Source organism: Phaseolus vulgaris, chromosome 7 (genome assembly GCF_000499845.2).
Source record: "Phaseolus vulgaris cultivar G19833 chromosome 7, P. vulgaris v2.0, whole genome shotgun sequence".
In the NCBI taxonomy this organism is placed as follows: domain Eukaryota; kingdom Viridiplantae; phylum Streptophyta; class Magnoliopsida; order Fabales; family Fabaceae; genus Phaseolus; species Phaseolus vulgaris.
Window position 1 is genome coordinate 36,925,083 of NC_023753.2, and position 14,462 is coordinate 36,939,544.

General features: G+C 31.7%; 1 protein-coding gene and 1 pseudogene across 8 annotated transcripts; one reads left to right on the forward strand and one right to left on the reverse strand.

Annotated features, from left to right (window-relative positions):
- Positions 1-3,169: 3,169 nt before the first annotated feature.
- On the forward strand, positions 3,170-13,823 carry LOC137830510 (protein CHROMATIN REMODELING 20-like). Of its 8 annotated transcripts, XR_011084241.1 has the most exons (11): positions 3,170-4,085; positions 4,429-4,673; positions 5,217-5,362; positions 5,572-5,628; positions 5,745-5,815; positions 7,281-7,429; positions 8,306-10,538; positions 10,679-10,865; positions 11,048-11,432; positions 12,097-12,202; positions 12,649-12,680. XR_011084241.1 is itself a non-coding variant. In XM_068637913.1 (10 exons), exons 6-10 carry the CDS (start codon positions 10,505-10,507, stop codon positions 12,964-12,966), a joined length of 423 nt encoding a protein of 140 aa, XP_068494014.1. In that variant the 5' UTR covers positions 3,172-4,085; positions 4,429-4,673; positions 5,217-5,362; positions 5,572-5,628; positions 5,745-5,815; positions 10,446-10,504; the 3' UTR covers positions 12,967-13,118. The 8 variants fall into 8 exon arrangements, 4 of the variants coding, with proteins under 4 accessions (XP_068494014.1, XP_068494012.1, XP_068494011.1 ...); XR_011084242.1 differs by having other exon boundaries at positions 8,306-10,865; positions 11,370-11,432; XR_011084243.1 differs by lacking the exon at positions 7,281-7,429 and having other exon boundaries at positions 10,446-10,538.
- Positions 9,449-9,977, reverse strand: LOC137830512 (uncharacterized; annotated as a pseudogene).
- Positions 13,824-14,462: the final 639 nt, after the last annotated feature.

A 14,462-nucleotide genomic window follows, 5' to 3' on the forward strand; every position in this document is an offset into this window, starting at 1 on the left:
AAGAGATATCACATGAAGAATAAGGTTGTTTCTCCCTGCTACCCTATCAAATGACCTCCTGCACCCCATAATTTTCAGAAAATATCAATTTGGAAGTTAAAAAATTACTTCTTTCAGATTTATCATTTTGGAAATTAAAAAAATGTGTTCCTGAAAGAATATTTCGGAATGATTTTTGTCTTACAGATTTCTTATTTTGTAAACACATCTTGCTTACGAAATTCATATTCCAGAAATACCTTTTGTTTACAAAACCTTTATTCCAAAATCATCCAAAAAAAATTATCAAGGATAATTCAGGTATTGCGTAAAATGTAAGGCTGCAAGAAGAAAAATGTAGGAGTGAAGAAAAAAATACCCATAAAGAAAATAGTAAAAGGAAACCTCATTGATTTCCAAGACAAACAAGACAATTACTACCAACACCCTATAAATGGTGACATGCACCCAATGTTTATATGATTTTTTTTCCCCAGTTTCTAGATTTAAATTTATGGAACACTTTTCGGAATTTTGGAATGTTTTCCTAATACATTATCAGATTTTATTTTCCAAAATATATATTTTTAATTCTAAAATTGTTTTTCAAAAATAAAATTTTGATTTTGCAATTCTATTTTAGAATTTTATTTTCAAAATATAAAAATTTATTTCAAATTTGCTTTTCCAAAATGTATCTTTTTATATTCAAGATTTTCAACCAACACAATAAATTAAAGGTAACATCAGACCCTAACGGTTAAGAACACTTGACGAATCTCTAACTAATAACACTAAAAAGCGAGGTTGGAAGAAACGAGGTTGGAGCAGCTCAAAAATGCCTTACTAAGATCAGGAGTAGGATTGAAGCCTAAGATACAACGAATAACAAGTCATCTTATATCAATGTAATGCGATACGCTCCCCAAATCATATCGTTGGGTCTCATGCTGCTTCCAAACTGCGGTTAGAAGAAGAGTTTAAGAAAATGTGAACATCAATTTTTCTAAACCGTACTGTCTTCTTTTACAACGGTTATCTTAAAGATACATGTTAATATAATGTAAAAGAAAACTTCATAAAAACAAATATAAGTTATTATTTTTTTTCAACAATCATTTCCATCAATTACTAATCAGCATAAATTCATAATTTCATTCAGTATTCTCTTGAGTCTCTTCCTTCATACAAACTAAATTGATTTATGCTGTAATCCACTGGCCATTCTCTTCAGTCTTTCCAATTTTTGTGAAAATTAGAATTTGAGTTGCATCTCATTATTTGAGCAGTTGAGTATACTGATTTATTAGTTATTTTGTCATTCTTTATTTGTTTTGCAATTACATCTTTTAATATTTGTACATCTTAAGAACAACAAATCATTTTGGTTGAAGGAATATTATAGTCAAATGTGTGATTATCATTAATTATTGAGAGTTAAGTTTATATTTGAGATTTGTCAAATTATATTGTGTATTGATTAGTGAATTGAATAAGTCAGAAGTTATTATTTTTAAAACTTTCTCCCATTAGTTTCTTTAAGATTTTTTTTAATTTATTTGAAAATTAATTTTAATTTTTAAAAATGGTTATTTTTTATTTATTTTTTCTTGTAGTAAGTGTTTATGGAAAATTTACGTTAGTATAGCAACACTTCCCAAACAGCAATTATGAGATTTTTTATACGAATAACCGTGTTCACACATCTCTCCTTTGCATTCTTAGCGCAACTAGATATCGAAATAGTAAAAGAAACTTCTTCTACTATTGTAAGAAAATAATTTTTTTTTGGGATGAAGTGTAAAAGTTGAAGTGCTTTAATTTTTTTTTGGGATGAAGTGTAAAAGTTGAAGTGTAAAAGTTGAAGTGCTTTAAGGCAACTGATGCTGCATCAATCGCTTGCAACATATTATATGATGATTCATTGACAGAAGTTTGAACAAATTTTGAAAATTTGGTAGTAAATTTGGAGTAAATATGGATTCAGAAAAAGTTGTGATGATTCTCCTTTGCTGAGAAGAAGAATGAGATCTCTTGCAACTTCGATTTCTTTTCTTGTTTTTCTTTGAAGGACTTTTCTTTGAAGGAATTGTAGCACGATCCTCATTCACAGCTCCACTCGCTTCATCACGAGAAATGGGTTCAACTTCTACTTCAAGTGCAGGATCGACAACTTCATGCCGAGGAGTGACATCACTTATTTTATTCAGAAACTTGGTAAAGTAAGACCGTGCTCTCGGATTGATAGCCGCCTTCAAACCTGAAAGTTAATAAAACATTTAGCAAAGTTAAAATATCTGCTATAAAAAAACAAGTGAAACAAGCACATACCAATAAAATCTTTGAGATTTTTTTGACGTGTACAGTCATAACAAAGCGCGAGTGGGAATCTGGTGTGTGAAGTGATCGAAAACTTCGATTATAAGCCGATCAGCAGCATCTATTGAATGGTATGACCACGAATTAAATTTCAAAGGTTGGTCAATTCAATACAAAGGGAATTTTGGATATCTCCATCAAAAAAGTATTTCTTTCATTCTTCTATCAAAATCTTTAAAAAAACCTCTTTAAGTCTTTATACGAAAAAGTAAAGGGTTTAAGAAAACAAAATCTAAGTTTACTAATCAAGGACAATCATCGTTTGTCAGGCCGAAAATTATAGTAATACAAAAAAGATTTCCTACTAGAAAAAAGTGATAGTAATTTACTATCACGCAATATAGTTACTACTAGGAAAAAGTGATAGTAAAACCTTGAATGGAAACCAACCATTCGAAAATAAGTTAATTCAAACACTCAAGATACAATTTTTCATGCATCAATCATTTCACTTTCTATTAGGGTACTTTGATATTTTTTCCTTCATAATTACTTACAAAATCCTGCACATAAAATCTATAATAAAAATTAATAATAACAAAATTAAAAAATTATTGCGTAGAATTGCAGGACATACCAGAAAAAGGTTGAATAGGAAGAGAAAAAGGAGATGGTCGAGGAGGTAAACGCATTGAACCTTGGTTATCAAACTCGCGAGTATAGTAGACTCCACTCGTAAAATGAAAAAAAAATTTAAAAATATTTACTCCAAGTTTTTCCAATTAAAAAAGAAAGCACTGCAAACAAAAAATATCTGCACCTCAATTAAATAAAAGAACCCAGTTTAGTGCGGCCCAATAGAAAAACCCAATATGCAGTCCAATAAAAAAAAGCCCTAATTTCCTAAATCACACTACAGAAACCCTAATTCCAACACCATCCATCTCAATAATCTTATATGATGAACAACACCACTGTCGACCTGCCACTGCAACCACCACAACCACCGCAACCGCACGATCGGACGAACCACCACTACCGCACGACCGGACGAACCACCACAATCGCGCGACCTCTTCTGCAGAATCACCACCACCGTGGGACCTGCTCCGCTTGATTGCCACCACCGCCGCACTTGTTCAGAGAAGACGTTTGACCTCCGCACTCCAGAGAAGACGCAACACCATCAAAACGAAACTCGAACAAAACGAAACTCGAACCCTAAATGCACAGTTCTGGGTTAAAACAAAAACCCAGTTGAACTCGTCAACTCGGAGCAGACTCGCGAGTTTGAACGAGTTCACCGAGTTCATTCCGAGTCTGCCAAGTTTACTCTAAAACCGAGTTTACTACCGAGTTAACTCGGTAAGGGTATCTGGACACGTAAACTCGGACGAGTCAACGAGTTGACTCGCGAGTTTGATAACCATGACATTAATTAATCATTATTTCTGACTTTTGGTTAACTGTTAGTCCCTCTTTGAGAATGACAACCATTATTTTAAATTTGTTAGTTCTTTCTAACTTGGAATTATGTTTGCTAGGAAATCTCAAATTCTGATCTCCTTGTTCGTTACCAAATATTATTTTTCACTCTCTTGTTATTTATGTTTCTTAATGTGCAGCAAATTAACCAATGCATCAATAAAAGTCATTGCTGAGCACTGTCCTGGGTTGGGTGCACTCAAACTTGTGTATTTGGACAACTTGACGGATTTATCCATGGGATATCTTACAAATAGCTGTCGAGTACTCCATACATTGAAGCTCTGCCATAATCCATTCAGGTGCTTTTTTGTTTTCTACTATTTTCTCTTTCTCTTTATACATTTGCACATTACTTTTGCTAGTTTCTGATATTTTCTGTCTCATTATAAGTTTGCTATAATCTGTCTTATCTTTGCAAGATAGATTCTTTTGTAGGAGGTTACAGCTTTTAAATAAGATGATTATCTTTGTTCCTGTGGTAATATGAATTCTATGTAGGAGTGGTTAATTAATAATTATAATTTCAAATTTGTTTTGGATATTGCTCTGATACTTTCTCGACTTGAGTTAGATTTCAGAGGTGTTTTTAAACACTTTTGATCACATGAATTGATAATGATTTTGTAGCATTTGAAATGTCAGGAGTATTTTCTATTATGGGTCTGATCGACACGCTCCTTATCACCAAGAGATTTGAAAAAATTCTTCTATGGATCTGTTATTATCACCATTTTTGCATATGATACAATTGGTGTTACTGGGATGCTGATAAAGAGATCTCTTATTAATTCTTGTCGGTGAATAAATTTCCACTAGTGAGGAAGCAATTGCTGCATTTTATTGCTGGAGAGTCCTTAAAAGAGCTTGCACTTAATAATGTTAAGAAGGTGCGTTGCTATATTTCCTTGTTGACTTTCCCTCGATTGGCTCATATCTTAGTACACACTTTAATAACCGCCCCCGAATCAGTGCTTCCTATGTGCCCGTAAAATGATTAATTACATTATTATTATTATTATCAGTTTAACCTAAAAAAATTAGGCAGTTATGTGTTCAGAATGCAACTGCATCTATTCTTTGATTGGTCACAATTTTACTCAAGCAGACACTTCAACATGCAATGGATACTTCAAATTATTGTCTTCATATAACTAACACTTTATATGATATTATTTAAACAAAATATGAAAGTTCCTTGACGTGAAATGGTCGTGCCTATTATATTTCTGGTTTATGGCATAATATGAAACAATCTCTCCCAATTGGAGGAAGACAACGAACTGACTCTTTAATATTTACTTAATGAATTAAGGTCGTTGTTAATGTTTATTCTATTTGGTTTTCAATTAGCATTTTGGCTGTGTTGACGAACAAAATCTTATTTATAATGTTTTATTTTTTGACTGTATGACTCATTTGGTTTAATTCAGGTTGGGCACCATACAGCCTTATCACTTGCTAGTCATTCAAAAAATTTGCAAACTCTTGGTGCAGAAAGTTGACAGACAATGAGTTCGGTTTGATTGTAGATAGCTGCTTCTCACTGAGGTTGCTTAAACTTTTTGGATGCTCACTGGTAAATATGCTTTCATTTAACTGAACTTAAAGGCATTTCTGTGATGAATCTCTACTGGTCATAGAAAAATATATAACATTGTCGTATTAGAAGTCTTTATATGAAGAAATAAGATGATTTTGTAGGAAAAGGTTTATGGATCTCGTCTTTGTTCTTGGATGTTACCGTTCTTTACAACTTATTAGCTTAGTAATTACTTGTTCATATAGTGCAGAAAGAGGATGTCCATCATTCTATTTCTACTTTCCAGAGGCCAAACCATCAAGGTAAGCATCAAAGTTACTTTTTAATTAACATTGTTGAGAATCACTTAAAATAAGTGACTCATAAAATTTGTATTGTTTTCTTTCCTTCCTTTTTATGTACTTTCTCAACTTCTTAGGAAGGCAAGACAGAAGAATCTAATAATTCCTAATGTCGAACTGGTTGGGTCTAAACAAGGAGTATTTGAAGGTGCCACTAAGTTCATTCCTTTCTTTTTTTTCATATTCATTACTTTTAAGAGTTATTAGTTGCAATAAAGTTGGAGAGTGAAAAGATTTTATTTTGGATTTGAATGTTTTTACCTACTTAGATTGCATGTTCCATTGCAGGGGCTTAGCCACACTTGTGCTTATCTTGTTGAGTAAGAATGAACTAACAAATTAAAAGATATAATTACCGAAGAGTAACATTAATTAGAAAATAATTACCAAAGAGTAACATTAATTAGAAAATAATTACCAAAGAGTAACATTAATTAGAAAATAATTTAGAACTTTTGGTAAAAAATAATTTATAAAAAAAAAGATTCTCTATCAGAATACTTTAAAGTCACACACTCATACTAAAACTGAAAAATAAAAACCTTAATTATAATAGATGAAATAGATATTTAAACGGTAATAATTTTGTGTACTAAAAGATTCATTTATTAAGATATTTTAATTATTAATATATTTTATGATATGAATATTGTATGCTAATATTTTGAATTTTGTACATTGATTTGAACATTGTAAGTTTATAATTTGAATAATGTAATGTTGGTGATATGATTATGATTATGGTATGTTTTGCATTCTTCAAAAGCTGGAAATATAACTGTAAATTTGAGGTTATCATTTGAGATGAGTGCAGAATTATGAATTATCATTTGAGAGATTGCATAAATAAAATGATGTCTGATTGTTAGGTTATTTTAGGGTTCATTCTTTTTGAGTTTATATGATTTATTTATATGGAGAATGAATTAGCTATTCCTTCCAAACAAAATTACAGTTACAATTTTCCTTTTGTTAAAAAATAAATAACTGATTCAACATGCTTTGAAACTTTAATTTATTATACAAAACATAATCACGCTTTGGTTGGACCATAGTTTAACCATGATTAGGTTGTTATTCAGTTAGTTCCTTCACTGGTTCAATTTCTGATTTAATAGCATTGGTTTATGTACTGGAGTCCCACATATACCTTCAAATAATGAGCTTATCAGTGGAGTTGACAGAAACCAGATAAAAGCATTATAATCTGACTCCAAAATTAGGATACTGATACTGCTAGAGGGTATACTATAGAAATATAAAAGCATAATGAATAAAGTAACTAAATCATAAAAATTACCAAGCCTACAAGTGAGTATTGGATATGATATAGGTTCATAATAAAAACTGGTATCCAAGACTGTGTATGACTACAAGCTTATAATTAAGGTGAAACTCTTTATTTAAGAATGTAGCAATTTAAGTATCATGATTCACGATTCTATTGTGACATGATCCATTTGACTTCCCGTTACGGGACAACTGATGTCACCTACAACATTCCTCTGTTATATTCAACTTGGAACATGACTATTGTGATGTGCACTTGCTAAATACCAATAATACATGACATTCTTTATGTCTTTCAAGTATGGTTTTGAAATTTTTTTTAGGTGCTGGATGTGTTGCTACACTATTGCATGAAATGAGGAAACATGGTAGAGACTGTCGATTTGGAGTTATATCTATGTGCATATGTACAATCACTTTCTCACTGTATATTTGCGTGCTTACACTTCGATACAACTGAAAGGTTGCCAATGTGAGCATTTATGTTTTAATTATAACACTGAAGTTTAACTAAAATTATGAAACATTGTTGTCAATCTAAGTTGAAAGTTTTGTTCGCAAGGTTGCGAAATAAAGCAAGCGCCAGTGATTTAAATCCAAAACAACAGATCCTCCAATAAAACATTATTTTAACAATTATGTTAACTAAACGTTTAATCAAACAAGTATGAAGTCGAGTTTTAATGTTTTTTTTATCGAATTTACCTAAAACATTATTAAGCATTATGAAGCACATCTTTTTAAGCATTATTATTCGAGAAGTTATGAGAATCGAGAGGTTTGAACGAAAGCAGTTTTTAATTGATTTAGCTGAATAATTCAAGTTGTATAAAGTGTTAGTGGTAAAAAACAAGAATAAATAATGAAGCCCAAAAGTTTATATTTAACTGCAGAAGTTAATACATTAGTAGAGCCATAATGGTGTTCAAAACTAACCGAGAGCTATAACAAAAAAATGAGCTCATATTCATTCAGCTCACGACGTTAACATCTTCGGCTTCCTCTTCTGGAATCTGAGTGGCTGGGATCAGTTCACCATTATAAACATCTTTTCAACATCAAAGTTGCCTTCATCAATAGGGATCTTATAAAAATATTTGGCTTGCTGGAGAGCTTTGTCAAAACCTAGTTGATGTTGTTCTATGATAAAACTTTCGGCTTCAAACACGTTCACCTTTAATCGATCTATTTCTTTCTCCATACGTTGGATGGTGCTTTTATCAGTTTCTTTTGTAGTAGACAACTCCAACATTTTTTCTTTCAATAGTTGATTTTCCTTGCAAAGTTGTGCTTTTTCTTCGTCATTATTTAACCTCTCGACATTCAACTCATTAATCTTGTTTTCAAGATTCTCTTTTTCAGTTTCTCGCTTGGTATTCAAAGCGTCTATTCCAATTAGAAGAGTCCGACTTGAAAGCTCAATAAAAGTATCAGTCAAAAATGCATCATCATACTTTTCAATGATATCTCAATGATTTGGTAGTAGTAGCAAAGATTGACTCAGGAAGAGGTTGTGATGAATACGGTGATGCCGAGAAGAAGAATGAGATCTCTTGCAACTTCGATCTCTATTCTTGTTTTTCTTTGAAGGACCTTCAACACGATCCTCGTTCACAACTTCATCAGAAGTTTGGTAAAATAAGACCGTGCTCTCGGATTGATAGCCGCCATCAAACCTGAAAGTCAATAAAACATTTAGCAAAGTTAAAATCTTTTGCTATAAAAAAACAAGTGAAACAAGCACTATGGAGTTGAAAGTAGTAGGATTAAACTGAATCAATCTAGACAGTTTTGCCATCAGTCATATATTTCTTCCTTGACTGGTTTCGTTCGGAATTGACATTGTCCGAGATCATTTTGAATGATACTTCCGTTACTTTTTTACTTTACTTTTTTTTACTCAATATGATAACATATGAGATTGTCTTGATTTTAAGAATGACTATGAAATGTATGATTATATCTCCTTCTTAAACTCCCTTATAGACACTCGTGATGATGTGAAGACACTGAAATTAACACGATTTTTGCTTAACACACACCAAGATGTTCTCAACTTCTTTACTATCATAAAACATAATGTGGTGCCTAGTTTGTGGAAGTATGATCATGTCAATAATGAAACTGTGAGAAACATTATATTCTTAAATCTTTACTCACTTGGATATCACTTGCCTATAACACCTATTTCAGCAACCTTTGGACAATCATTGTCTTTCTCACTGCATTTCTTGGCCTTGCCATCACTTATATCTAAACCTGGTGTGCCCTTATCCACCAATGTAGCTACACACCACATTCTCAAACCCACTACACTTTATAAAGTTTGTAAAATTTTCCCTTATCTTACTTAACTTGGTTTGCACTCTCTCACTCCATATTTCCAAATCTAGCGAATGGTAGTTTTGAAAATTTTGAATGTGAATCGAGTACAATGTTAGGTAAGATGTAGAAAATATAAAGTGTAGTGTTTTTAGAGTGTAGTGGGTAGCTACTTTGGTGAGTGAATGACGCACCAAGTTTGGATAAAAGTGAGGGCAAGACCAAGAAATGCAGCAAAAAAGGCAATGATTGTCCAAGGGTTGTTGAAATAGGTGTTATAGGCAAGTGATATCCAAGTGGGTAAAGATTTATGAATATAATGTTTCTCAATTTCATTTCTGACATGATCATCCTTCCATAAGCTAGGCACCACGCTACTTTTGATCGTAGTGAAGAGGTTGAGAACATCTTGGTTACTCCCTAATGTGTTAAGCAGTATGTGCTGATCTCTGTCTTCACATCATCGGGATGTCTATTAGGGGTTTAAGGAGATCATGACATTAACCCCATAGTCATTCCCAAAATCATGACACATCTCATATGTTATCGTGTTGAGTAAAAAAACAACTGATGCATCATCCAAAATGATCTCTGCCAGTGTCACTTCCGAACGAAACCTGCCAAAGAAGGATGATATGTCTGATGGTCAAGCTCCTTGATTTTGATTTCAGTTCAATTCCTGCTGCTTTCAACTCCATTATGGCCAACTTGAAGGACGCCTCCTCGCAACGATCTCAATCGTCGCAACAACTGTCGGCTTGCACGAGATGAGTTCAAGATAACATTCTCTTTTAAATCTATTGTTTGATTGCCATTGTAATTGTGTACACCTATTTGTTTAATGTATAAAATTGAAGTGTATGACTATTCTGTGGAGAAGTGTCTTCTGATATATTTAAATTTCGACGTGTTAAAATATATCAAATATTTGATATCATTTTTATAGCTTAAAATATTTTTTTGAGCATCTTAGAATAGAAGATTTCTTATTATTTATTATTTTTTTATATGTTATGATTTGTTTTCCTTATTTAATTAGGGTCTATGTAATTATAGGAATATCATGTAAATAGGAAAATTATCTCCTATATTTATTGGATTAGTCTATAAGAACAGAGAACACGGTTTCGGCATCTCTTCTATCTGTTTTTTGTCTCTTTCTACAGGTTGCAAATATAATACTGTCATTCTCAGAATATAGACAGTAAATATACCACTGTTCACTATGATAGGGAAAATGAAACTGGATCGAAATGATGGTAATGAAGACTCTGCTGGACTAATAAATGAACTTTTCCTATGTCTACTACAATGTTTTATAGATAGCATGGTTTACCTCAAATACATGTTTAATTTTTAAGATAATCACAATAAGTTTATTAATAATCATGCATGGAAGTTGGAATATCAAAGCAAGTGATCCTGGCGAGAATCTTACAATATCAATTTCAGTTCATCATCCTAAGCATGGAAACTATTTTACTGCCACTCTGAAAGCCAAAAAACTGAGATCATCCCCAGAGTTAGATCATGCAATTTTCTTTTGGTTGATGCCTCATAAAGTTGCCGTTTGGATATATTGGCATGTAAGCTTCTTTTTCATACTTTCTTCTTGTGGTGTTCTTATATGATAAGTATTCAGAGCAAATGCTGTCAGGCTACTACACTTTTTTTTTTTCTCGCAAGCAATTTAAGAGGTTCAAACTTGAAATTAGTAAAATGTGATTGGAATTGAAATTTACTGAGAGCAGCTTATTTTCACTTCCAGGTTCTAGTAAGATCATTGCTCAACATTATCAGCTAATTCATCTTGGCCAAGAGGTGATAGCTAAAACAAAGTGAAGTAAAAACTGACTTGAAAAACCAAAGAGACTAGTAACTTTAAAAATGGATGGTTGGTGTTTCATTCTTTATTTGCTTGGAATGAATGTCATTTACAGATAATGGATATAAGTGAGTTGAGAAAAACAGTGGAGGAAGTGGAACTAGTGGATGCTCATGCTCACAATATAGTTTCTCTGCACTCCAACTTTTCCTATTCACCTCTTTTCTAAGGCCTTACTTTCTCACCCAACTCTCTTTCTTTCAAGGTAACTAAGCTGCTATTTTCCAAATTTGTGCTCTCTCCCTGCAGTTATTTATTTTAAAATGAGGTAAGAAAGCTAAAAAATTTTAAATATTCTTTTTAATATAAAATTATGCTAATTTCTACTTGGTATCCAAAGCTGTGTAAATGGCTTTGAACTGATATTTCTTTGTTAAATACAACCTGCATCTGTCAGCTTGCTTATATACTTAAAGTGATATACATGATCTGAATGTAATGTAATGGTATAATAATGGCATCACAATTTTCATGTTTTTACTTGAAGAATTGTTATTGTGTACACAGACTCTAAGTGGTGGACATTTGTAATCAATTTGAAATTAAGATGTTCTTTTAACTTTCATAAGATTTTAGGAATGTTAAAATTAGACATCAAATGTGGTTTTCCCTTTTTTATTAACTATAGATTCACCACCAAGCTTCTTTTGGACTGAAGTTTCTGCAGACAAATTGCTCCCCAATGATAATTTTTTAAGTAGTTTATTTTTGCATTGTACCATTTTAAAATGCATGGTGAAAATTGTATTAAATATTAGATATTAATGAATGGATGATGTTTCAAATTTCTCAAATTTGCCTATTTGTTTTAATGACTTTCCAAACTTTTTGGGCTGAAATAAAATATTATTGTTTCTTGGGCATTTTTAAATTACGGTTTTTTCTTGTTTTATCATTTGATGGAAAAATTGGCTTTTGCCTGTATCTTGCAGTTGACAAAAGAAGCTAAGGATTATGCAAAAGAAGATATTGTTGAGAATTTTCTCGTGGATGATAGTTCCAGTGACGAAAATTCTGATTATAATGTTCTTGCAGGAGGTAAGCCTTCATATATAGAATTATAAGGACCTGTTAGTTTTTGCTTCTAATATTTGTTTTTGTTATTGATTAATAGAGTTTCTATTTGATTAAACCCTAGAATTTCATTTTTTTTATTTGCTTAATCTTATTGTTAGTTTGTCATTGTATGCTTTGGATCAACTAGTTTGCTTCTTTTCAAATATTATGATATTGTTGTCTTTGCCATTTTATAGTTCCAATAAGGGACATTCAAAATCTAGAAACATAGTTCCTGTGGCATTAAGTGAACAATAAAATTTGTTGTCCACGAGCACTTCCAATCATATGCTATGCTAAGGTGGTATAACACATGAAAAATAAAACATTTTTTTCCTATATATAATCAATTGACTATTTCTAGTTTTATTTATTTTGTCATTTGTTCTTCATATCATAAATTGTACTTTTTATCCATTACTTTGCAGAGAAGATAGGGTTTGCAAATGACTTACTGCAAAGGAAAGATGGCAATGGCTATTTTCTGAAGGTATGAAACTTAACAAAAGTAAATTAATCAATGAGATTCAGTTTTAGTTGTTTCTTTGTCCTGTTCTGATGATATTATTTTTGCATGAGTTTATGCTAGATTCTATGGTATGAATTGTCCTTTTAGCACATTCTTTCAGTGGTGATGCTTCTTAGTTTTCACGTTCCAGGGTTGGTGGAATGACCTTCTTCATGGAAAAATATATAAAGAGATCGATCACAGTGGCAAAATGGTTTTGCTGCTTAATTTTTCTTAAATTATTTCAGATTGATGTTTGATTTGACAACAAGCTTTGGTATATATCTTTTTATCGGCTTGCTCAATATTCTTTACACTTGCAAATTTTTTGATTTTTTTTACTTGTGTTATGAAGAAATTATGATGAAACCACAAATATGATTTTCATTAGATACATGTAGTAAGTTGGTTAGTTCAGTAATATTTGAATTGGAATGACATACAATTTTTATTGCCGACTGTTTTTAAAGAAACAAAAAAATGAGTATCAAGACTAACCAACCATCTTGTGGTTTAAATACTTAGTCCTTTTATTCACCTCAATTTCCCTGTAATGACTAATTTCTCAAGATCATGATTTGGTCCCCATAGTTTTCACTGAATTTAGGTTTTGATCCCTGTACATTTATTTTGTTTAGGTTTCTTTCCCTGTAGTATACCAGACATCAGCTAGTGTATTGGCATGTTGTTAATAACTGGGACTAAATCAAATTGTTTACAACTTAAGTCAAAATCAAGGTAAATCATAAACCATAGGTTTAGATTCATGCATCCTAAACCTCTTAAGAATCTTCTCGAAAAACCATAGGTTAAATTCAATGTGAACTTTCTATTTGCCTTTCTCCATGTCTCCACACATCATAGCCATTCAACTCTCATTGAATGTGACGTTCCTTATGGAGTATTTTCTTTTTCCTTCAGGCCTTCTTTGCAGAGCATTCCTCAATATGCAAAAAATGACTTCTTTATTACAGGTGAATCATATGCTGGACACTATATTCCTGTTTTCGCAGCATCGATCCATCGTATTGTACTTTGAGCTTGTATCATGGAATAAAACTAATATTCTAAAGGAATTCCGAATTTGCTGCTTTATGCTTATTTTTGTATTCATGATTATGATATGTGTTTAATAAAAGGTGAAAAAAGGGTCTTTAGGTTGTATAATTTATACTATAATCAAACATTAACATTAAATGACATTTAGTGCATATCATCATCTCACTCTTTAATATTTTTTTTATCTTCGTATGAATTGACATTCTTGTTTTTATAAAATTGTTTATATGCACTTCATAATTTTCAGAAAATACCATTTTACTCCTTTTAAAAATGACTTTTTCCAGATTCACCATTAAAAAAAATGTGTTCCAGAAATAATGTTTTGTAATGATTTTTTTTCTTCCAGATTTCCTATTTTGGAAACACATCTTGTTTACAAATACCTTTTATTTACAAAAACTTTATTCCGGAATCATCCAAATCTATTAAAGATAAAGATAATTCAGGTATTGCATAGAATGTAGGGGGTGTAGAAAGAAAACTGTAGGAGTGAAGAAAGAAATACCAATAAAGAAAATGGTAAAAGGAGACCTGACTGATTTCCAAGACAATTACTTCCTCAACCCAATAAATTGTGACATGCACCCATTGCTTATATGAATTTTTTTTCCAAAATATGTTTATAGATTTCAATTTATGAAACACTTTTTGGAAATTTGGTATAAGTTTTCC